Consider the following 26,426-nt stretch of genomic DNA (forward strand, 5'->3'; position numbering starts at 1 on the left):
CTAAGTTCAGAATAATCTAGTGGTCAGCATTTTGTTGTGGTAGGAGATCTTTTGAAGGTCTAGGGCCTACCTTCAATGGGGAAGGTTGTCCTGAGTTTGGTATCTTAAAGAGTTTTCCCTGCTTCACAAGACTGTTGTGAAGATCCAATAGAAGTCCCCAGGAAATGGTAACGCCATGTATGCCTTGGAAATACTTGAGATCAGCCTGTGACTTCTCTCTGTTTGCATGTTACTGTAGCTTTCTGCTTCTGGTCTCATTGAGTGCTTCCTGATCTGCTTGTGTGTGTCTCTGCTTTTCACACTACTGCCCCTGAGGCCTGTTACAGCAGAAGGAAGTTTTCTGTCGTTTTTTTTTTTTTTTAAGATTTTATTTATTTATTTGCCAGAGAGAGAGAGAGAGAGAGAAAGAGCACAAGCAGGGGGAGCAGGAGGCAGAGGGAGAAGCAGGCTCCCTGCAGAGCAGGGAGCCCGATGCTGGGCTCGATCCCAGGACCCTGGAATCAGACCTGAGCCGAAGGCAGACACTTAATCGACTGAGCCACCCAGGCGCCCCAGAAGGAAGTTTCATATGCAGCAGGGTTTCATAATAACACTTTTTTATAGGAGGAGTAATAACTGCCAGAGTGGATATGAGCTGAACAAGATTCTCACATTACAAAGAAATAGGGATGCTGTTGTAATCTTTTTGGTTGACACTATAAATATCTTTGGACGCAGCAGGCACCTGACATTTTTTCAGTTGTTATTTTTATTTTTTACAATATTTTACTATGGGAATTTCCAAATATCTGTAAAAATGGAAATTATTTTAAGTTTATTATTTTAAAAAAGATTTATTTATTTTTTTTTTTAAGATTTTTAAATTATTATTATTTTTTTAAAGATTTTATTTATTTGACAGAGAGAGAGACAGCGAGAGAGGGAACACAAGCAGGGGGAGTGGGAGAGGGAGAAGCAGGCTTCCCGCCGAGCAGGGAGCCCGATGCGGGGCTCGATCCCAGGACCCTGGGACCATGACCTGAGCTGAAGGCAGACGCTTAACGACTGAGCCACCCAGGCGCCCCAAGATTTTTAAATTATTATTTATTTATTTGACAGAGAGAGACACAGCGAGAGAGGGAACACAAGCAGGGGGAGTGGGAGAGGGAGAAGCAGGCTTCCCGTGGAGCAAGGAGCCCGATGTGGGGCTCAATCCCAGGACCCTGGGATCATGACCTAGCCGAAGGCAGACGCTTAGTGACTGAGCCACTCAGGTGCCCCGATTTATTTATTTATTTTTAGAGACAGAGAGAGAGCACGAGCAGGGGGAGGGGCAGAGGGAGAGGGAGAGAATCCTCAAGCAGATTCTGTGCTGAGCACGGATCCCGATACAGGGCTCATCCGAGCTGAAATTCAAGAGTCAGTCTCTTAATTGACTGAGCCACCCAGATGCCCCAAAATGGAGATAATTTTAATGTGAATGCACACATACCTACTATCTAGATTCTGCCGTTAACATTTTACTCTATTTGCTTTATCACTTGTCTCTCCATCTAGCCATCCTTCTATCTATCCATCAATTTCATATACTTCAAAGTAAATTGCTGACCTCAGTGCATTTCCCCCTAAATACTTTGTCATGTTTTTCATTAACTAGACAGAGTTCATTATTTATTTGCCTTTTTTTCCATTTTGAGTAAAATTTACATGTATCGAGAAACACAAATCTTGTTTGCCTTTATTGACTTTTGACAAATACAAACTCTTAACAAGATATGGAGGATTACCATCATCCCACAAAGTTCCCTAATGCTCTTTCCCAGTAAATGCCCATCCCCACTTCTCCAGGAGTTTTGACTTCTTTCCCTCTTAGATTAGTTTCACCTATTTAGGAATTTCATATAAATGGGATCATGTAGCATATATCAGTTGACCCTTGGACAACATGGGTTTGAACTGCAGAGGTTCACTTATAGCAGATTCTTTACAGTTCAGTACTGTAAATGTATTTTCTCTTCCTTATAATTTTCTTAATAATATCTACTTTTCTCTAGCTTACCATTTTGTAAGAATACAGTATATAGTACACTAGTTTGCTCCTAGTTTGTTATTTACCTATTCATTTTTTTAAAAATGTGCTCATCTGACTTTCTTTTATTTCTTTTTAAAGATTTATTTGTTTATTTTAGAGAGAGAGAGAACATACATGAGCAGGGGGAGGGGCAGAGGGAGAGGGACAAGCTGACTTCCCTTTGAGCAAGGAGATGGACTCAGGGCTTGATCCTAGGGCCCTGAGATCACGACCTGAACCAAAATCAAGAGTCAGGAGCTCAACCGACTGAGCCACCCAGATGCCCCTGACTTTCTTTTAAAAGATAAAAGGTTCTTTTTAAGAATAGTTTTAAATTTACAGAATTGAACAGATAATAGAGAGTTTCCATTTATCCCCCCTTCTCCGTATATAGTTTCTTTCATTATTAGCATCTGGTATTAATGTGGTATAATTGTTATAATTAATGAAACAATATTGATACACTGAAGTCCATAGGTTACATTATGGTTTATTTTTTTGTGTTGTATTGTTCTATGGGTTTTGACAAATGCATATCTTTCAATCATAAAAAGGAATGAAGTACTAATACATGATATAACATGGATGAACTTTGGGGCACCTGGGTGGCTCAGTTGGTTAAGCGACTGCCTTCGGCTCAGGTCATGATCCTGGAGTCTCAGGATTGAGTCCCACATCGGGCTCCCTGCTCAGCAGGGAGTCTGCTTCTCCCTCTGACCCTCCTCCCTCTCATGCTCTCTCTCTCTCTCATTCTCTCTCTCAAATAAATAAATAAATAAAATCTTTAAAAAAAATAACATGGATGAACTTTGAAAACATGCTAAGTGAAAGAAGCTAGTCAGAAAAGGTCACAATATCGTAATATGAAATTTCCAGAAGAGGCACAGCCAGACAGAAAGTAGATTAGTAGTTGCCAGGGCCTGGGAGACAGAGAAATGAAGAGTGATTGCTAATAGGAACCGTTAAGGATTTTTTTTTGGGGGGGGGAGGGTAATGAGAAAATACTCTGGAGTTAGATAGTGCTAATAGTTGTACAACTTTTTGAATATACTAAACAGTATTATATACTTTAAAGGGTGAATGTTATGACATGTAAATTATATCTCAATAAAAAATTATAAAGTGTTCACTGTCATTTCATCATTGTGATTCCTCATTTGCACATATTCCTTTGTGTATCAAATTTCACGTACTAAAAAAAATTAAACAGCTACTTTATATAAATATAATCTGCTTCTCTATAACTTTACCCACTAATTCTCATTTTGTACTGTGAAAATACTCAGAATAACTCGGTTCTTTCTTTTACCTTATAGCTATTTAAATATTTGAAAATAGCCATTTTTGTTTTCCCTCTTATGCATTCCCTTATCCGGGCTAAATATCCCCAGTTCTTTTAAGTTTTCTTGGTGAAATATACTATATGTGGAAAGCACACTAATTAGTCAATGTTGATTTCAGTCTGTATAACATTGTAATGGTGGTGATACTGCATCCCTCCTCCGTTCCCATTCCTTCAAGCCCGCAGCAACCACTGATCATTCTACTGTCTCTGTACTTCTTTCTTTTCCAGAATGTGATATAGTTGGGATCATACAGCATGTAGTCTTTTCAGACTAGTTGCTTTACTCACACCTCAATTTTAACTGCTGAAATGTTTTCTGACCATTATCCTGTAGAATTCCCTAAGTTGTGAGCATCATATCATTGCTTTCGAGCAATTTGATTATGATACACCTTGGTGTAATTTTCTTCATGTTTCTTGTGCTTGGTGTTCATCAAGGTTTTTGGATTTGTGAGTTTATATTTTTAATCAAATATGGGAATTGATGGGATCACTGATGCTTTGAACATTTTTTCTTATTTTTAAAATCTTTTTCTGTTCATTTTGGATAGTTTCTATTGCTCTATTTTCAAGTTCACTAGTCTTTTCTTCTGCAGTATCTAATCTGCTTTTAATCCTCTCCAGTGATGTTCAACTCAGATATTGTAGTTTTCATCTCTAAAAGCTCAATTTGGGTCTTTTCAAAAATATCTTCCATGTCTCTACTTAACAATGCAAACATATAGAATATAGTTATAGTTTTTTTCCCCCCAAAGCTGATACATCCATTTTATATTGGAAGCAAGTGCTTTCAGTATTTTTATTTGCTACATTTTAAAAACATCTAGGGCTATTTGTGTGGTTCTTCCCAAACCCTCGATCCTACCATGGCCACTTTAACATCCAAGGTCCTTTCAGGATTCCAGGCCAGGAAGCTGTGGGAGGGATAACTGAATCCTCAAGGGCATGACAATGGTGTCCCTTGCCCAAAGTTTCTCCAAGCAGAGCCAACTGCTCCTCCAAACAGGGCTGGTGGGGCTGTCTCAACACTCCTAGGAAGTGGTAACCCTGAATGCAATACTTGGAGGAGAGCCTCTCTGATGGCGGAGGTTTCGGGCTAGTCTTCCCCAGATTCCTAGCCAGGACAATCATCACTGGCTACCAGAAGAGTCAGGCTGCAAAAGTGTTTTTCTAGCTCAATCAGGGCCTGGAAGTGATGGGAAATGGCGTTCTTCTCAGCTATGGGCATCTTTGCATATGCCTGCTCATATCCATTAGGCTGAAAGCAGAGGTCCCAGACAAAGTTCTGGAAGCCTTGGGGCACCCCGATCTGGACCCTGAACAGGGGCACTAGCTTGCCTCTGCGGACTTCTAGGGGATTTTCTGTACAGCTCTTTTCTCTCTGGTACCCTGTCTTCTTTCCTCTCCCTAGACTCTTAGCTCTGTCTCCTTAACTCAGGGAATCCACTGGGCTTCTCCTGGGTTTCTTTGTCCTTGTGCTTTGGCCTTTCAAGGCCAAAACTTGGAGCAATCATAGGGCTTACTTTATTTACTTCTGGCCTCCCAGTGATTACTTTCTTTCATTGCCTTATATCCAGTGTCTTTAAAATTTTTGTGTCACACGTGTCTTGAAAATTGTTCCACATACTTTGTCTTTTTGTTGTTGTTATTGTTCATGCAGGAGAGTACATTTAGTTCCTCTGGATTTCTTTTTATTTTTCCTATACCTATATCTATACCACAATGCTATATATAGATTAATGTCCTTGATAAGTTTTCGAAAATTATCAATGGTGATCTCTTTGAAAAATGTCTGTTTTCCATTTTCTCTTTCTGGAACTCTGATTAGATTTATATTAGACATTGTCATCCTATGCTTTTTGTCTCTTAATCTCTTTTTCCTCATTTCCATCTCCTTGTCTCTGTGCTGCATTCTAGGTGGTTTTTTGAAGACATTAATAATCTCTTTAGCTGGGGCGCCTGGGTGGCTCAGTTGGTTAAGTGACTGCCTTCAGCTCAGGTCATGATCCCAGGGTTCTGGGATCGAGCCCTGCATCGGGCTCCCTGCTCGGCCGGAAGCCTGCTTCTCCCTCTCCCACTCCCCATGCTTGTGTTCCCTCTCACGCTGTCTCTCTCTCTCTCTCTCTCTCAATTAAATAAATAAATTAAAAAAAAATCTCTTTAGCTGCATCTATTCTAAAACCCATCTTTTGAGTTTTATAATTCAGTAATTATACTTCTCACCTACGAGTTTTCTGTTGGTTTGTTTCCATATCTGTCTTATCATAGTTAATATGCTTTATATTGCTTATTCATTTATAGATTCAGTCTTTCATTTCTCATACATTTTGTGCATAGTTTTATATTTTAAATCTCATACTTCTAATATATGAAGACTATTAGTGTCTAAAATTACTGTTTGTTGTTTCCTCTGAGTCTCATTTGTGATGATTTATTTATTTATTGGCAAATTTTTCAAATTTATATAAAATGAGATAATGATTACAGATATATCATAAAATTAACAAATCAAGGAGATTTTTCTAAATAAATCACATTAGATTTAATAGTTTCTTCACTGATTCTTTGTACTGAGAAAGGGTATTTTCATTGTCCCCCTCGTTCTTAAGACTAACAACAGACTTTTTGTATTCTTCAGCTTCTTTTGTAGCAAGGAGCTCTTCTTTATTTACTTCCAGATTTTTCTCAGCAACTTTCATTTGGAGAAGTGTTTCCAGGATATTTTTTTCAGAGGAGCTATTGTTCCATACATACTCTTCCATGTCTGCTTCAGTCTTATCTTTCTCCCGTTCTTTGGTTTTCCAAGACTCATGGTATAAAACTGTTAGCAGATACATTGCATAATCATAATTCTGTCTCTTTAAAGGGCACCCTTAAGGTTACTACTCGTGCTTTGGGGTTTCGAATAGATGGTGCGGCTGAAACATAATCAGTTGTGTCAATTTCAATGGGAAAATGCTTCTCGCATTTCTCATCACTGTCCAGTGCAGCTGGCCACTCAGTGCAGAAATCTTTAAGAGCTTCACAGTGCTTTTTAATTGCTACAGGAGTTAAATGCAGATAATTGGGTATCTTTAAAAGTTCTAGATTTCCCTCCTTTGCCTTGGGCACCCCCCTTTTTACTGGATAACCCATTCGAATGGGAAGAGGTACAGCAGACGGTTTAAATGGTGCTGCAACAGGATCAACACTAGGCCAGTCTTGGTCAATGGTCATTTTCTCTGTCCTAGGAGGTAGTGCCTTTCTTCTCAGTGGTCTTTCATATCTGGATGTTCTGTCTGCTGTACGCGGGCTTGGTATCGCAGAGCGGGTGGCCAGAGACACAGAGGTACAGAAGGCACGCGGGGTCCTGGGCCCTGGTGGCAGGGCCAGCCATGCGGGGAGCGCAGCGGCCGCCATGGCTGCAAAGACGGCAAGGCGGATGGGACAAGCACAGTCGGGAGTCAGGGGCGGGTCTGTGTGATGATTTATTTAGATGAGTATTTTGCAGTATTTGCTTTTATAGGTAACATTTGGCTAATCTTAATCATGAAATCCTCAGGCTGTAAATCATGGATGCTTCCTGAAGAGAGGATTTGCATTTTCTTCCTTCTGGAATCCTGGCTTCATGCAGTAGTTCAATACTCAGGTCTCCTACTTTGAAGCTGGTCCAAGGCTTAGTCTTGGACCCAGTGTTGGTATTTTTTTTTTTATTTATTGGGCGCCTGGGTGGCTCAGTCAGTTAGGCACCAGCCTTTGGCTCAGATCGTGATTCCAGGGTCCTGGGATCAAGCCCCACATTGGGCTCCTTGCTTGGTGGGGAGCCTGCTTCTCCCTCTCCCGCTCCCCCTGCTATGCTCCCTCTCTGTCAAAGATTTATTTGTACTTTTGTACAAATATTTGTACTCTCTCCGTACAAATATATATTTTTAAAGATTTTATTTATTCATTTGACAGAGAGAGAGAGATAGTGAGAGCAGGAACACAAGCAGGGGGGCCCAATCCCAGGACCCCAGGATCATGACCTGAGCCGAAGGCAGACACTTAAGGACTGAGCCACCCAGGCGCCCCCTCTCTGTACAAATATTTATTTGACAGAGAGAGCACAAGTGGGGGTGGGAGGGGCAGAGAGAGAGGGAGAGGGAGAAACAGACTCCCTGGGAGCCTGGATGCACGGCTTGATCCCAGGACCCTGGGATCATGACCTGAGCTGAAGGCAGCTTAACCAACTGGGCCACCCACGTACCCATCAGTGTTGGTCTTTTTAAAAAATTTATTTATTTTTAATTGAAGTATAGTTGACTACAATATTATATTAGTGTCAGATGTACAACATAGTGATTTGACACTATGTACATTATGAGATATTCTCCATGATAAGTCACCATAAAGTTAATACAATATTTTTGACTATATTCCCTATGCTGTACTTTACATCCTCATGATTTATTGTATAACTGGGAGTTTATACCTCTTAGTCCCCTTCAACTGTTTTGCCTAGCCCTTTACACCTTCCCCTCTGGCAACCATCAATTTGTTCTCTGTATTTATGAGTCTGTTTCTGTTTTCTTTGTTTTGTTTTTTAGATTCTACATATAAGTGAAGTCAAATGGTATTTGTCTTTCTCTGTCTGACTTATGTCACTTAGCATAATACCCTTTAGGTCTAGTCATATCACAAATAGCAAGATTTCTTTTTTTATTGACTGAATAATATTCTGTTGTATCCATTCATTTATTGATGGATACTTAGGTTGCTTCTGTATTTTGGTTACTGTAAATACTGCTGCGATAAACATAAGAGCACATATATCTTTTCAAATTAGTGTTTGCATGTTCTTCAGGTAAATACTCAGAAGTGGAATTACCAAATCATCTGGTATTTTTATTTTTAATTTTTTGAGGAACCTCCATATTATTTTCATAGTGCTGCACCAATTTACATTCTCCCCAACAGGGCACGAAGGTTCCTTTTTCTCCACATCCACACCAACACTTGTTATTTTGGGTCTTTTTGATTTTAGCCATTCTGACAGGTGTGAGGTGATATCTCATTGTGGTTTTGATGTGCATTTCCCTGATAATTTAGTGATGTTGAACATCTTTTCATGTGCTTGTTGGCCATCTGTATGTATTTTTTGGAAAAGGGTTTATTCATGTCTTCTGCCCATTTTAATTTATTTTTATTTATTTATTTTTAAAGATTTATTTATTTATTTGAGAGAGAGAGCACGTGCACGAGCACACGAGCAGGGAGGGGAGGGAGAAGCAGGCTCCCCGAGAGCAGGGAGCCTGATGCAGGGCTGGATTCCAGGACCCTGGGATCATGACCTGAGCTGAAGGCAGATGCTTTACTGACTGAGCCAGCCAGGCGCCCCTTCTGCCCATTTTAAAATCAGATTATTTTATTGGTGTTAAGTTGTATGATTTCTCTATATATTTTGGATAATAGCTCCTTACTGGGTATGTCATTTGCAAATATCTCCCATTCAGTAGATTGTCTTTTGTTTCATTGATGGTTTCTGTCACTGTGCAAAAGCTTTTTATTTTGGTATAGTCCCACTTGTTTATTTTTGCTTTTGTTGCTTTTCCTGAAGAGATAGATCCAAACAAATATTGCTAAGACTGATGTCAGAGAGATTATGGCCTATTTTTTTTTTTTTTAGGAGTTTTATGGTTTTAGGGCTCACATTTAAGTCTTTAATCCATTTTGACTTTATTTTTGTATATGGTATAAGAAAGTGGTCTACTTTCATTCCTTTGCTTATGTTTGTCCAGTTTTCTCAATACTATTTAACAAAGAGACTGTCTTTTCCCCATTGTATAATCTTGCTTCCTTTGTCATAGATTAATTGACTGTATAAATGTGGGTTTATTTCTGGGCTCTCTGTTTTATTCCATTGATCTTTGTGTCTATTTTTGTGCTAGTACCACACTGTTCTGATTACCAATGAACTGTAGTATAGTTTGAAATCTGGGAGTGTGATACCTTCAGCTTTGTTCTGCTTTCTCAAGATTGCTTTGGCTATTCAGGGTCCTTCAAGGTTCCATATGAATTTAGGATAATTCTAGTTCTGTAAAAAACATTGTTAGCATTTTTAAAAAGATTTTATTTATTTGACAGAGAGAGACACAGCGAGAGAGGGAACACAAACAGGGAGAGTGGGAGAGGGAGAAGCAGGCTCCGCTGAGCAGGGAGCCCAACGCAGGGCTCGATCCAAGGACCCTGGGATCATGACCTGAGCTGAAGGCAGATGCCTAACGACTTAGCCACCCAGGAGCCCCTGTTGTTAGTATTTTGATAGAAATTTCATTGAACCTGTAGATTGCTTTGGGCAGTATGGACATTTTATTTTATTTTATTTATTTTTAAAGGTTTTATTTATTTATTTGACAGAGAAAGACACAGTGAGAGAGGGAACACAAGCAGGAGGAGTGGGAGAGGGAGAAGCAGACCTCCCGCCGAGCAGGGAGCCCAATGCGGGGCTCGATCCCAGGACCTTGGGATCATTACCTGAGCCGAAGGCAGACGCCCAATGACTGAGACACCCAGGCGCCCCAGTATGGACATTTTAATGATATTAATTCTTTCAATCCATGAGCAGGGTATATCTTTCAATTTGTTTATGTTACCTTTAATTTCTTTCATCAATATCTTGTAGTTTTCAGAGTATAGGTCTTCCACCTCCTTGGTAAAATTTATTCCTAGGTATTTTATTATTTTTGGTGCAATTGTAAATGGGATTGTTTTCTTAATTTCTCTTTCTGCTAGCTTATTAGTATATAAAAACAACATATTTCTGTATATTAATTTTATATCCTGCAAATTTACTGAATTCATTTATTCTAATAGTTTTTTGGTGGAGTCTTTAGGGTTTTCTATATATAGTATTATGTCATCTGCAAATAGTGAATTTTATTTCTTCCTTACTAATTTGGTTGCCTTTTATTTTTGTTTCTTGTCTATTGCTGTGGCTAGGACTTCTAGTACTGTGTTGAATAAAAGTGGCAAGAGTAAACACACTTGTCTTGTTACTGATCTTAAAGAAAAGCTTTCACCTTTTCACCACTGACTATGTTAGCTGTGGGTTTGTCACAGGTAGCCATTATTATATTGAGTTTTGTTCCCTCTATATCACTTTGTTGAGGGTTTTTATCATGAATGGATGTTGAATTTGCCAAATGATTTTTCTGCATTTAATGAGATGACCATATGGTTTTTATTCTCCATTTTGTTAATGTGGTGTATCACACTGATTTGTGGGTATTGACCCATCCTTGCATCCTTGGAATAAATTGCAGTTGATTGTGGTGAATGATCCTTTAAATGTATTATTGAATTCAGTTTGCTAATATTTTGTTGAGGATTTTTGCATCTTTGTTCATTAGGGATATTGGCTTCTAATTTTCTTTTCTTTTCCTCCCTTCCCTTCCCTTCCCTTCCTTTTTTTTGCGGTATCTTTGGTTTTGCTATCAGGGTAGTGCTGTCCTTATAGAATGAATTTGAAACAATTCTTCCTTTTCTGTTTTTTGGAATAGTTTGAGAATAGATATTAAGTCTTCTTTAAATGTTTGGTAGAATTTACATTTGTAGCAGTCTGGTCCTGACTTCTGTTGGTTTTGAGAGTTTTTTGTTTATTGATTCAATTTAATTACTAGTAATTCATCTGTTTAGATTTTCTATTTCTTCCTGATTCATTCTGGGAAGATTGTATGTTTTTAGGAATTTATCCATTTCTTCTAGGTTGTTGAATTTGTTGGTAAATAAATTGCTGTATCCCCTTTATCATTATGTAATGCTGTTCTTTGTCTCTTGTTATGTTTGTTGTTCTAAAGTCTATTTTGTGCGATATAATTATTGCTACCCCAGGTTTTTTATTTCCATTTGCATGGAATATGGTTTTCTATCCCTTCACTCATTTTGCATATGTCTTTATATTTAAAGTGAGTCTCTTGTAGGCAGCATATAGGAATCTTATTTATTTTTATCCATTTAATTACCTTATGTCTTTTGACCTTTAGTCCATTTACATTTAAATTAATTATTGATAAGTTTATACTTACTGCAATTTTGTTGATTGTTTCTGGTTCTTTTTTTTTTTTTAATATTTTATTTATTTGTCAGAGAGAATGAGAGAGTGAGAGAGGCAGGCAGAGGGAGAAGCAGATTCCCTGCTGAGCAAGGAGCCCTATATGGGACTCAATCCCAGGACCTTGGGATCATGACCCGAGCCAAAGGCAGATGCTTAACCGACTGAACCACCCAGGCATCCCGGTTCTTTGTTTTTTTAAGATTTTATTTTTATTTCCATACTTAACATGAGGCTTGAACTTACAACCCCAAGATCAAGAGTTGCATGCTTACTGACTGAGCCAGCCAGGCACCCCTCTGGTTCTTTTTATAATTCTTCTCTGTCCCTTTCTTCTCTGGCGATTTGATGATTTTTTTTAGTATTATGCTTGGATTCCTTTCTCTTTCTGATTTCTTGTGTATTTGTTATAGGTTTTTGGTTTGTGGTTATCATGAGGTTTATCTATAACACCCTATGTATTTAACAGTCTATTTATTTATTTATTTATTTAAGAGAGAGTGTGCATGTGCATCTGTGCAGGGGAGGGGCAGAGGGAGAGGGAGAGAGAGAATCTTAGGCAGGCTTCATGCCCAGCACAGAGCCTGACACGGGGCTCAATCTCATGACCCTGAGATCATGACCTGTGGTTACCATGAGGTTTATATATAACACCCTTTGTATTTAACTGTCTGATTTATTTATTTATTTATTTGAGAGAGAGCACGTGTCATGCATGAGAGCAGGGGCAGGGCAGGAGTCACTCTGGAGGAGTGTCTGTCCTAGCTGAGGCTACCTGCTGGGCATGACAGGACACTAGAGGCTTTGGAAGACACAGTTGCCAGGGTGGGCAGGTTGGGCAGGATGGGTCTGCAAGGGGATGCTGGGATGGGTCCATAGGTGCAAACAAGGTAAATGGAGAGTGTCAGAACTGGCATCCACCAGTGTTAGGCCATCTAGGCTGAAGGAAGGCTAAATAAATAAATAAATAAATAAATAAATAGTGCTTACCAGCACTTTTTTTCCTGGAGAAATTTCCTATAGATCCCTGTCCCTCCATCACACACCCTAAAATTTGTCAGTAAATCTCCTTCACTCCAGCCCAGGTGCTTTTCAAACTGCTGCCTTTGTGTTGGGTCTCAGAGTGAGGGTTACTATGTGGCAGCCCTTTAAGAACAGAATCTCGGTTCCTATAACCCTCTGGCTCCCCTGGAGTAAGCCCTGCTGATTTTCAAAGCCAGATGTTATGGGAGCTCATCTTCCCAGTGCAGATCCCCAGGGCAAGGGTTGCCCAGTGTGGGGCTTGAACCCCTTGCTCTTCAGTGTGGAACCTCCACACCTGTGATATCCCTCCTGCTTGTGGGTCTCTGCATCAGGGGTTTAGTTCTTGATTGCATCTCTGCCCCTCCTACCCTTCTTCATGTAGATTTTTATTTATATCTTTAGCTGTGGAAGTACTGTTCTGCTAGTGTTCTAGTCTTAGAGTAAGGTGTACTGTACGTAATTGCAGCCTTGGTGTGTCCAGGGGAGGATGTGAGTTCAGAATCTTCCTACTCTGCCATCTTACCCTTTCTGCCCAATGTTGTTATTTTCAATGGGGCAACCATGACCTTGGGTTTGCCTGGTGAATACTGATTACCATTTCCCACTCCATTCTTAGTATATTGTATCTTATTTATTGTTTTTGTTTGTCGCCCCTAGAGACTTCTGTTGTTTTCCTGCAAGCCCAGTAATGCTTCAGAAAGTATGCTCTGTCATGGATCTAGTTGTATTGTAATAAGAAGACCCTTCAGAGTATTTTGTCCTTGTATTTCCAGGAGGGAAGTCTTAAAGAATTGATACTTCCTAGTGTATGAACTACATACCAAACTGATAAACTCTCTGTAATTCTAGGCGTTTAAGCAAGGGCTGGGTAATTCTTTCTGTTATGGGTGAGAGATTAAACTAAATGACCAGGGGCGCCTGGGTGGCTCAGATGGTTAAGCGTCTGCCTTTGGCTCAGGTCATGATACCAGAGTCCTGGGATCCAGCCCTGTGTCAGGCTCCCTCCTCGGTGGGGAGCCTGCTTCTCCCTCTCCCTCTGCCTGCAGCTCCCCCTGCTTGCACTCTCTCTCTCTAACAAATAAATAAATAAAATCTTTAAAAAAAAAACAAACTAAATGACGATTCCAACTCAAAGATATTATAATTCAGTGGTCTCAGGCTTAGGATATAACACCAGGATCAATTTTAATACAAATGCTGCTCAGTATGGTATTTGTAATTTATCATTTGTGATCACTTCCAAATATTTGGTTTTATTCAGACTGAAAGAAATGACTTCTTTGAATTTAGGGTCTTTATTCATTTTTGAACAGTTGGTGTCTTTTTGGGTTTAAACAACTTGAGAAAAATGGCTTTATTCATGAATTCAACTATTATAAAAAATCCCATTCTATATAAATACATAAGACATGGTTTCTATCCTCATAGAATTTATAGTTTAGAAGAAGAAATAAAAGAAGTCCTCATTTTGTTTTACATCTCAGACATTGTATTCCAAATGATTATGACTCTGGTTAAAATCCTCCACAGTTCTTTTGCTTGCGTGAGCATGGCAGGAATATACATATTAGATCCCTTTCTTTTCCTATCTTGTTCATCTTGCATATCTTTTATGAGTATCTACTATTTCTTTCCCTAACATTACTTTTTCTTTCATATATTTTCTCGCTCTTTTTTCCTTTTCTTTCTTTTTTTTTTTGCATGATAACCTTGTTTTCTTTCTCATGCAGAGAGCGGTATGTACAAATGCTTGACCAAATTGCCCGGCAGATGATTGATTTCTACAAAGACTTGGTAACTCAGCGAATGATGGACCAGCGCATTTTAGAAGAACTGTACAATTTTAAGAATGTTATTGAAGAACTGACCAGGTAAAATCTGTGATTATCTTAAATACAAAACACAAGTCAAAACTGTGACTCTAAAGAGAAGAAAAAACAGGAAAAGTAGAATGGTTAAAAGTGAGGACTCTTTTTCTTTTTGGGGGTTTAGGAAGAGACAGAAAGGACTGGGTTACACAGGTTAACACGAAACTAGGGCTCCGTGTATGTTTGATAGGGAAGCGATTCCTGTTCTCCTTCTAGGACTGAGATGTTGATCTTAGTCATGTTTACAGAGTAGTGCCATGATTACGGATATTAAGGTTTAAATCCCAAAGAGGATAAGTGTTATATAGCAATCAAGGTTAGTGATGCTCTAATCTGTGCCAAGATGATTCGTGGCAAGAATGAAGAGGGTAAGATAGGCATGTCAGAGGGTAGGATAGAGCAGCCTGGTGGCCTTGCCTGTTAGCATCTGCCTTCTCTCTATTCGAGAGATCTCTCACATCATCTTTCTGCCCTTTCTAGCCAACCAGATTCCATTGCCAAGCCTGACAGAATTCCATCCAAATGGACACTAGATTTCTTGATTTGGCTTATAAGGTATAAAAACTAGGAAGAGATTTACACATAACTGAGAAGATTCCTGAGTATAAGTCGGATTTTCTGGGTAGAAACTTTTTGGAACTCTTCAACTATGAATATAAAATTTCTTTGCTTTATTTCAGGGAGCTGTGTCTGGTTCGGGCTCATGATATGAAATTAACAAAGGAAGCAGAGAAAGCCCACAAGGATTTGGCACAAGCTCTTTTAGATGCTGAAAAGAATGCTAGGTGAGTTACCAGATGTTAGCCATTATGTCATACGTGCTTCACACCTTATTTGAAGAAACAAAATTTTATAGAAACATTTGAAGTTTTTTATTACAACAGTGCCTGGAGGAGTTAATATATGTACAAGAAACTTTTAATAAACATATTTATTAACTCCTCCGGGCACTGTTTAATACACATCTCATAAATGTCTTCTTGTGTGAATTTTCCAGGGGTGTATCCCTAGAAGTGGAGTTACTGGGTCATAGGCCATGCATGGCCTTGTCTTGCCAGGATGTTGCCAAATGCTCTACAAAGTAGTCGGACCAGTATATCCTCTCATCAGTGTATGAGATTTCCCTTTTGTCCATATCTTTTATCAGTCTGATGGGTATGAAAAGGTATCTGGTTTTTGTTTGTGTTTTCCTAATTAGTAGTGTGAGTCTAGTTCTTTTTTAGATTTTAATAAATCCACTACGATCCTAATGTTTTTATCCTATTTTAGGGGTTAGCAAACTTTTCCTGTAAAGGGTCAGGTGGTGAGATGTGGTTTCTGATGCAACTATCAATCAACTCTGCCTTTGTAATGTGTGCTACTGTAGTGTAAAAGAAGGCAAGGGCAATACCAGAACATGGCTGTGTTCCAATAAAACTTTATTTATTGACACTGAAATTTGAAGGTATAAACATTTTCACGTGTCACAAAATATTGTTATCCTATTGCTTTTTTAACCATTAAAAATATAAAAAGTAAAATATGTAAAAAACTAAAAATCTAAAATTCTTAGCTTATGTTCTATACAAAACACAAGTGGTGGGTTGTAAACCCACAGGCTGTAATTTGCTGACCTTTATTCTATTTCATTTTCAGTTAGAGTTCTAATTACTAGGAAGCTCTTGGGTATATATCAAATGACATATCTGATTGTATTTTTAATTTTTCTTATTTAATTGATTAAAAATAATATACTATCATAGAAGCATTATATGTGCCTTGTAAGTAGAAAATACAAACAAGCAAAAATGAATTAAAAATATCCGTTTCACCACCCATAGATTACTGCTATACATGCCTTAGTGTATATCCTTTTTTCCCTATGTATATGTGCACACATGCATTGTTTTAAATTGTACTGTATATACTGTTATACAGCCTGTTTTTTTTTTTTTTCAGTCAACAGTCTCTACCTGTTTCAGTAAAGTTTCACTTCACAAATTACCCAGGTCATATTCAAATTTTCCCAATTATTCCCAAAATGTATTTTACATTGGGTTGTCCAAACAAGTATCCAATCTAGGGCCACACATTGTACCCTGTTTTATGATCCTTTTAATTCAGCATAGTCTTCTGCTTTTTTAAAAAATGTGTTGAAGAGTAACTGTATTTTTTTAAAATGTCAAGAAAAACACAAATGTATACAAAATCTAAATTCAGAGATATCTTACTTTTATTCTATTTTATTCCTTACTAGAATGAGAAGGGTACCTTGATCATTTTTTGTGCACTGAATATACTACTGTTTTCTGTAGATGATTCACCCTTCTTGTCTTAGCAGAAAACTATTCTATACTTTGTCTTCTATCCTCATTCCTCTAATAGTATCTCTCCATCCTTTTTCTGAGCTGATGACCTTTCTTTCTAAAAAGCAGAAGTAAACGGAAGAGAACTCCAGCTCTCACCCCTACATCTACCCACCTGCCTGCATCTGTGCTCATCTGATACTCATGCCCATCTTTTACTGTGGACCAATTGTCTCTTTCTTTCTAAGGCCAATCTTCCCATTTGTGTACTATTCCATCATCTCATACCTACTCAAGATATTTTCAGCAAATATTCCCTATTTCTCCCATATCAATTTTTCCCTCTTTTCCTGATTAGTCCCATTAGTATACAAATATGCTATAAGTACTCCCATCTCAAAAACAGCCAAAAAACAAAAAGACTCCTAAGTCTCTTAGGACCGCATGCGTATCCCCTTCTAGCTCTGGCCGTATTTCCTCCCCACCCCCGCTGCTTATAGTAATCTTCTTCAAAAAGTTGTCATATTCATTGTCTACTCCTGGTCCTCTCTTTGTCACTTGAACCCACTCCAATCAGGCTTTCACTCCCCCCACCCGACCAAAGTGCACTTGTCAAAGTCACCAGTGACTTTCATGTTGCTAAATCTAAAGTTCGCTTCTCAATTCTCCTTTAACTTGACTTACCGGCCGCATTTATCAGAACTCATCACTTGCTCTTGCATGAAGCAATGTCTTTCAGTATATCACACTCTCCTAGTTTCCTCCTCCTTTACTATCTGCTCTTTCTTACTGATATCCCTTGCAGATTCCTTTTCTTTTCACCAATTTCTATTTTTTTTTTAAGATTTTATTTATTTATTTGACAGAGAGAGACACAGCCAGAGAGAGAACACACGCAGGGGGAGTGGGAGGGAGAAGTGGGCTCCCCACAGAGCAGGGAGTCCGATGCGGGGCCCGATCCCAGGACGCTGGGATCATGACCTGTGCCAAAGGCAAACGCTCAACGACTGAGCCACCCAGGCGCCCCTCACCAATTTCTAAATGGTAGAGTGTGCATTCCATGGATCTTTTCTGTATCTATATTCACTGATGAAATCTCTTCAGTTTCCTGGCTTTCAATGTCATCAACCTGTATACTGTCAGCTCACAAATATGTATCTACGCCCTTCTCCACAAATTTGTACGCCCAGTTTCAATCTTCTCTTTGAATTCCAGACTTACATATTCCACGGCCTCAACACTTCTCTTAGCTGCCCAACATTCCCAAACCGAATTCCTGTTCTTTTCCCCAAAACTACTTCTCCCACACTCATCTCATTTCAGTTAATGGCAACTCCATCCTTCCAGTTTCTGGGGCCAAAACTCTTGGAGTCCTTCTTGATCCCTTTCTTTCTCTCACATCTTACCTTTCTCTGTGGCAGAGTCGGTCACCTTTCACTACATATGCCGAGTCCTCCTAACTTCCGTCCTGCCATCTGCATCTCTTGGCTGCGGTGTTGCGGTAACCTCGGAATCACCTTTTTATTTCTGCGTGTACACCGCGGTAGGCTGTTCTCCACACACCAGCCAAGATTGTTGTCGAAAACCGACCTCTGGGCTCCGGAGCCAAAATACAACACGAAGACGGAGTTTGGGGATAAAGAGGAACAATAGTTTTATTACTTTGCCAGGCAAAGGAGGCCGGAGCAGGCTAATGCCTTCAAAACTGCAGACCTGCCCCGGGTAAAAGGCTGAGGGTTTTATAGGAAAATGCAGGTTCTGGGCGGTTTCACTAGGAATCTGGTATGTGCTGCCAGCCACGTTCCTCATATGTCTTCAAGGTGGTCTCGTGACTGATGCTTGTGCAGGCCATGAGTCTGGTTACTAGGTATCAACATCCATACCAAGTTCCTGGAACAGAGGATCCCACAGAAGCACAAGTGAGTGGGGGAGGGGGCTTCAAGAATGAGGAAGAGAAAAATTTGTTCAACTTGGAGTCAAACCTTGCTGAAACATTAGTATGTCCATCTTAATTTCCATCCGTCTTTACAGTTCTATGTGATTTCAGTATGATCTATTAAAATTTGACTCCAATAATGTCATTTCTCTGCTCAAAATTCTGTAGTAGCTCCCCATCTTAGAGTAAAGGGCCATGTTTTTAAAAAATGGTTTACAAGACTCATCCTACCGGGATTTCTCTGACTTCTACTTTATTCAGACTTGCGGCCTTTGTGCTGTTCTTGAACCTACCAGACAGGCTCCCACTTGGGACCTGGAATCCTCTTCTCCCTCCCCGCCCCCAGAGAGCTGCTAGCTTCCTCCCTCCTTCCTTTGGACCTTTGCTCATCCCCCTCCATTTAAAACACAATATATTTTGTGCTCTCAATCTCCTTTCCCTGATGATTTTTATCTATTGCACTGTCACTACTTTGTATGTTTTACTTTTTTATTTGTTGATTATCTCTTCCAACTAAACTTTATAAGGGCAAAGTTTTGTTTTGTTTTGTTTTGAATAGTGCCTGGCATATAGTAGGCACTAAACAGATATTTGTTGAATGAATTAATAAAAATAAGTTAGAACTTCTTTTGTGCTAATGTCCATTATAAGAACATCTAAAACCAGAGAGAAAGGGAAGGAAATGGAGAAAGTCTGAAGTAGGATGGGTTTTGTGTGTGTGTGTGATTAGAAATTTTTACTAATATTTTTAAAAATAATAACTGATTATTTTATTGAAAATTAGGAAAATAGAAACAAGTAAGGAAAAAAAGCACCCATAATTCTTTCTCTCAGAGGTAAACACTATTAATATTTTCATATATTTTTCTTTTATCGACTTCTATGTATTTTTTATATAAACGAGATCAAACTGAATATATAATTTTACCATTTGGGTTATCTCATGTTACAAACATGAAAAATTTTCCCATGTACCAAAATACTAACAACAACAAGATCTTTAATTAGTTGCAGAGCATTTTCATCATAGAGCTATATCATATATTTATCATATATATCATAATCAGATGAGGTTATTTCTGAATTTTTTTCCTTTGCTATTATAAGCAAGGGTCATTGATTCTCTTTTTAAAATCACTGTCTGGGGTGCCTGGGTGGCTCAATCAGTTAAGTGTCCAACTCTTGATCTCAGCTTAGGTATTGATCTTGGTGTTGTGATTTCAGGTCCTGCATTGGGCTCTATGATGGGTGTGGAGCCTATCTGAAAAAAAAAAAATAAGCGTCTTACTTTCAGGTAGTAATGTGTACAAATTGTAAGGGTATATAACTTGTTGAATTTTCATATGTGTATTCACCTATGTGACACCTGGGGTGATTAATTTTTATTAGGTACTCTGGACACATGGAAGTCTCCAAAAAGAAGCCTTTCAAGAACTGATGCTGGTGGTTCTTGGCTTTCACCAAAATTAGAAGAATTCTATGTCACAGGCCTTTAATTCTTAAAATATATATATATATATATATATATGTACACACACACACATATATATATTTATTTAAATACAATTAATTAACATATAGTGTATTAGTTTCAGAGATAGAGTTCAGTGATTCATCAGTTGTATATAACAGCCAGTGTTCATTACATCACATGCCCTCCTTAATGTTCATCACCCAGTTACCCCATCCCCACAACCACTCCCCTCCTGCAACCCTCAGTTTGTTTCCTATGATTAACAGTCTCTTATGGTTTGTCTCCCTCTCTGGTTTCATCTTGTTTTATTTTTCCCTCCCTTCCTCTATGCTCCTTTGTTTTGTTTCTCAAATTCCATATATGAATGAAATCATAGGATAATTTTCTTTCTCTGATTGACTTATTTCGCTTAGCATAATACCCTCTAGTTCCATCTATGTTGTTGCAAATGGCAAAATTTCATTTTTTGATGGCTGCATAATATTCCATTGTATATATACATATATACCACATCTTTTTTATCCATTCATCTGTCAATGGACATCTGGGCTCTTTCCATAGTTTGGCTATTGTGGACATTGCTGCTATAAACATTGGGGTGCATGACCCCTTCAGATCACTACATTTGTATCTTTGGGGTAAATACCCAGTAGTGCAATTGCTGCATCATACAGTAGCTCTATTTTCAACTTTTTGAGGAACCTCCATACTGTTTTCCAGAGTGGCTGCACCAGCTTGCATTCCCACCAACAGTGTAGGAGGGTTCCCCTTTCTCAGCATCCTCGCCAATGTTTATGGTTTCCTGAGTTGTTCATTTTAGCCATTCTGACTAGTGTGAGGTGGTATCTCATTGTGGTTTTAATTAGTATTTCCCTGATGCCGAGCAATGTTGGGCATTTTTTTTTTAAAGATTTTATTTATTTATTTGACAGAGAGAGACACAGCGAGAGAGGAAACACAAGCAGGGGGAGTGGGAGAGGGAGAAGCAGGCTTCCCACTGAGCAGGTAGCCCAATGCGGGGCTCAATCCCAGGACCCTGGGATTGTGACCTGAGCCGAAGGCAGACGCCTAATGACTGAGCCACCCAGGCACCCCAGTGTTGGGCATTTTTTCATGTGTCTGTTGGCCATTTTGATGTCTTCTTTGGAGAAATTTCTGGTCATGTCTTCTGCCCATTTCTTGATTGGATTATTTGTTCTTTGCGTGTTGAGTTTGATAAGTTCTTTATAGATTTTGGATACTAGCCCTTTATCTGATAAGGCATTTGCAAATATTTTCTCCCATTCTGTCAGTTGTCTTGATTTTGTCAACTGTTTCCTTTACTGTACAAAAGCTTTCATTTTTGCCTTTGTTTCTCTTGCCTTTGGAGACGCGTCTAGCAAGAAGTTGCTGTGGCCAAGGTCACAGAGATTGCTGCCTGTGTTCTCCTCTAGGATTTTGATGGATTCCTGTCTCACATTTAGGTCTTTCAACCATTTTGAGTCTATTTTTGTGTATGGTGTAAGGAAATGGTTCAGTTTCCTTCTCCTGTATGTGGCTATCCAGTTTTCCCAACACCATTTGTTGAAGAGACTGTCTTTTTTCCATTGGATAGTCTTTATTGCTTTGTCAAAGATGAGTTGACCATAGAGTTGAGGGTCCATTTCTGGGCTCTCTATTCTGTTCCATTGATCTATGTGTCTGTTTCTGTGCCAGTACCATACTGTCTTGATGATGACAGCTTCGTAATAGAGCTTGAAGTCCAGAATTGTGATGCCACCAGCTTTGGTTTTCTTTTTCAACATTCCTTTGGCTATTCGGGGTCTTTTCTGGTTCCATACAAATTTTACGATTATTAGTTCCAGCTCTGTGAAAAAAACTTGATGGTATTTTGATAGGGATTGCATTGAATATATAGATTGCTCTGGGAAGCATAGACATTTTAACAATATTTGTTCTTGGGGCACCTGGGTGGTTCAGTTGGTTAAGTGTCTGCCTTCGGCTCAGGTCATGATCCCAGGGTCCTGGGATCGAGCCCCATGTCAGGCTCCCTGGTCAGCAGGGAGCCTGCTTCTCCCTCTGCCTCTCCCCACCCCCACGTCCCCCGCTCATGCTTGTGTGCACGTGCTCTCTCTCTCAAATAAATCTCAAATAAATAAAATCTTAAAAAAAAAACAACCCCACAATATTTGTTCTTCCAATCCATGAGCATGGAACGTTTTTCCATTTCTTTGTGTCTTCCTCAATTTCTTTGATGAGTATTCTATAGTTTTCTGAGTACAGATCCTTTGCCTCTTTGGTGAGGTTTATTCCTAGGTGTCTTATGGTTTTTGGTGCAATTGTAAATGGGATCCACTCCTTAATTTTTCTTTCTTCTGTCTCATTGTTAGTGTATAGAAGTGCAACTGATTTCTGTGCATTGATTTTATATCCTGCCACTTTGCTGAATTCCTGTAACGGGCCTTTAATTCTTGTAGCAAAGTTAATATTCCTTGGGAGGAGGTGTTTCAAATGGCTTGTGAAATGCTACCCCTTTACAACTTCTTTGTTTGTATTCAATCTCAGAAGCACTTTTAATTCTAATTTAATTCTAAGTTTCAGTTTAAGTTGGAAGGAAAATGTATGTTCTGGTAAACATGAAGAAAAGATAGTTAAGAAAAAGGTACTTACTTGATTATACTTAATCTTTAGTTGGTTGGTAGAGAATTTCTTTAAATCATATTAATTATATATAATTTAAAAGTATAGTGGCTCATAATTACTGGGCTTTGTGTCTTTAATAAAGAATCCTAATTCTATTTTGTATTCAGATTTTTAAAATTAGATATACTGCTGTTATTCTATTGCAATACCATGCTGTGAAAATTCTAGTGAATAAACAATATGAAGAAAAGCATTTAGAGCAAGGAACAATATATTGAATTTTTTACTTTAAGACTTTTGTAAGATTTATACATGAAATGTGACTATTTTTTCTTCTATTTCACTGGGTACCAGCAATTATGCCATAATTACTTTATGATGAATTTTAAAAGAACAAATTGCCTATTTTAGAACAAAGTTGTTGTTTTTAAATGTCCAGTATCATAACAATTATCCAATAAATGTGACTTCTCAAAAACAAAGTCTGTATATACTTTTTAATTTTTCTTTTAGGATTGTAGAAGAATACCATGACTTACACACATTGCAAAGAGGAAGGATGGAGAGTGATATTAAACAGTTAATGGCAGAAAGAGATCTCTGGAGCTCAGCCACATATGAATTGGCCCTAAAGGTTGGCTCATCTGGAATCATAACTCAGACTTCTTTTTTGACTGAATAAAGTTTTGTTTTACAATTTTCAGTAATCTAGACAAAAATTTTAAAAATGAGAATGTATATTTAATTTATGAATAATGTAGCTATTATGGGCCTTAAAAAAAGAAAGTTACATTTTTTTCTTTTGTTTCTTCTCTATTAAGTACTTCTCTATTGCCCAGTTAAGGGCTCTTTTTCTCACCAGAATCTATGAAGTATGAGCAAGAATTCTTTTTCTATGGTTTGTGAACATGTTAAAACTTTCAAGTTAAATTTATACTAATAATAAACTAGGAAAAATTGTTTGTATTTTTTCACACAGTGTAACAATATTAGGATTATATGACTTTGGTTCTATTACCTTGGCATCTAAGATGACAAATTAGTTAAAATATGGCAGTCTGTGGGCCACTAATGTAATACTTTAGGGAAATAGCATAGTCCCACAATATTCTATTTTTTTGAAATGTTTGCTGGTTGGTTGCCTATTCTCACACCTGGGACTTGGTGTTTATTAAGTATTAACAGCAAATTATGACCCTCAACAGATTCAAACTTCTGTCTCATTTTCTCTGGAATAGTCAGATCTCATCTAGGATATAATGTTTCATCCGATGCAGAATTTTAAAATGACATGTCAAGAGGAAACAATCATGACAGTAAATGTATAATATATTTTTAGAGCTAGGCCTGTTCAGTAGCAATAAGAAGAAGACAAGTGAGTTTCTTCACTCTAGAAGTATTTAAACAATAGAGAACTGACCCCTTGTAGTGGTTTCTGTGGAAAAATACCTTGAATTGGTGGAGGCTTCGTGTTAGCTCATCTCTAAAGGCCCTTCCAACAGGAAATGAATGACAGCTAGAATGTCACCTCCCTAAAAAAAAGACTTTGTTTCTTTTGTTCATGGCAATATGCACAGTGTCTAGAACAGTCATTCATTGAATGACTATATAATTGATTCAGGATACCAGTGGTTCTCAAAGTATGATCCAAGGACCCCCTGGGGATACATGAGACCCTTTCACGAGGTGAAAACTAGTTTCATCATAATATTAAGATGTTATTTACCTTTTTTCACTCTCATTTGCACATGAGTGCATAAAAATACCATTTATGTTAATGTATAATGGATTTATTGTTATGTTTAAGTGAATTAACAAATACATATTTTAAATAATTTCAGTTTTAAGTTTCAATACAGTGACTATCGAATAGATTTAATGCATATAAATGAAAGTTCTTTGGAGTCTTCACTAATTTTTAAGAGTATAAAAGGGTTTTGAGATCAGGTTGCTTGAGAACCTCTGCTATATACTTCAGTTAGATTCCAGTTTAGGAGGTTTAGAAAACATGAGTTTATGATTCAAATTAGCTCATGATTTAAACAAGAAATTGTGATTGAATTAATGATTCAATGAAAAATTGATATTTGAAATTGGTTTGGGTTTAATAAATCACAGTGGTTTATTAATGTCTTAGATTCCTCATTTTAGTACTTTCTTCAAATAGGTAATTGAAAAAAATAGAGTCATATTGGCTAAAAGACTTTACCTCAATGAAAAAGGTTGGAATAAATATGCTAAGCATTTCATCATACTGCTGTCAACCAAGGTAAAGCTCAATTTACTTATGTTATGAGAAAAGAGACTCTAGCCTTTGAGGGTTTAAGAAGCCTTTGCTAAGTTTATAAATTTTAAATATAGTTTTGTATTTGTGCTTTATTGTGAGCGGAATGAAAAATCTAAGGAAATGTGAATAAATGCTCTTCTTTATATTTGTCTTCTAGCCTAATTAAAGCAATTAAGCAATTTATCTAAGTTAATAATACTGCAAATGTTATTTATAGGCTTATTCTATTTGTTAGTATTTAAATTAAAAAAATGTAAGTAGCTATGTTCATTGAAATAGTGGTATTCTTGATGCATTTTATGCAATTTTATGCAAAAATTCAATGAGCACGCTTGGTTGAAAAGGAGAGAAGTGGCATTTAGTGTGTTTCTAGAGTCGTACCATTTACCCTAGTCATTTCATACTTTTTTTTTTAAGATTTTATTTATTTGTCAGAGAGAGCATAAGCAGGGAGAGCAGCAGGTAGAGGGAGAAGCAGGCTTCCGCTGAGCAGGGAGCCCGATGTGGGACTAGATCCCAGGATCCTGGGATCATGACCTGAGCTGGGGGCAGCCACTTAACTGACTGAGCCACCCAGGCATCCCTCATTTCATTCTTATAGCAATTCTGTGAGATATATATTAAGGTCTTTATTTTGTAGATAAGAAAAATTAATCCCAATAAATTGAATAACATCCTGTAAGGTTACATAGCCAATAATTGGCTAGGATTCACATTTGGTTTTGTTTGGCTTTGAAATTCCTGTTCTTTCCAATGTACCACACTACCTCCCATGAAAGTCCTGTGGGGAAACTGGGCTCATGTTGCAAAGGAAAAATATCTTGTTTCCAATATTTTATGTACCATGGAAAATTCACCAGCAAAGGAACTGTGTGGTGTTACTGATGATATTTTGAAAGAGAAATATCTTCTCAATTTTGATCCATTTTCTATGGATGTCTCTAGTATTACGATATTAATACACTAATTAATTTTATTAGTGTATGCTAATAAGTATTTGTTATGTGAATAAGTGAATGAGTGGTTTGATTCCATGCATATTATCTAGGACACTGCAGACCTTGCACTATTGCAGAAGTTGACACAGAAATGGAGAAGCTCAATGAATAGATTTAAAAAGGAAGTGGAACAAAATGAAGAGTCTACAAGGGAGAAATTACAAACTGTTAAGGATGGTCTTATCACATGGCAGGAGTTCTTCAGAAATGATGGGTGGGTCTACAAGAATCTTGTTTTTGATTATACTGTGTCATGTCTGATAAATCAATCCAATTCTTTCTCTCTTTTTCTCTGCCTCTCTTTTCTCTTGTGATGACTCTAACATTGATTTGGTCAGGCAACTAACAGCCCTTCCAAGGCTGCAGTCCTGCTAGGGGCTTGAGTGGTTTTGTGGTTTCTGGTGCTAACCATCTCTGTGGTCCATCCTGCTCCTTCTACCCACCTGCTGCTGCCTCCATTCTGTTCAGCT

The 26,426-nt window shown here is 38.1% G+C and overlaps 1 protein-coding gene and 1 pseudogene across 1 annotated transcript in view; one reads left to right on the plus strand and one right to left on the minus strand.

The window, feature by feature from the left end:
- AXDND1 (axonemal dynein light chain domain containing 1) overlaps positions 1 to 26,426 on the plus strand; it is a 91,714-nt gene that overhangs the window by 16,962 nt on the left and 48,326 nt on the right. Inside the window, exons 10-14 of the mRNA XM_078078033.1 lie at positions 14,217 to 14,357; positions 15,035 to 15,139; positions 23,185 to 23,305; positions 24,839 to 24,940; positions 26,007 to 26,170. Of these exons, the coding sequence (XP_077934159.1) occupies positions 14,217 to 14,357; positions 15,035 to 15,139; positions 23,185 to 23,305; positions 24,839 to 24,940; positions 26,007 to 26,170 (633 nt within the window). The remainder of the gene's footprint in view (positions 1 to 14,216; positions 14,358 to 15,034; positions 15,140 to 23,184; positions 23,306 to 24,838; positions 24,941 to 26,006; positions 26,171 to 26,426) is intronic.
- On the minus strand, positions 5,917 to 6,843 carry LOC118553790 (small ribosomal subunit protein mS35 pseudogene; annotated as a pseudogene).

This window comes from Halichoerus grypus, chromosome 7 (genome assembly GCF_964656455.1).
Source record: "Halichoerus grypus chromosome 7, mHalGry1.hap1.1, whole genome shotgun sequence".
Lineage (NCBI taxonomy): Eukaryota > Metazoa > Chordata > Mammalia > Carnivora > Phocidae > Halichoerus > Halichoerus grypus.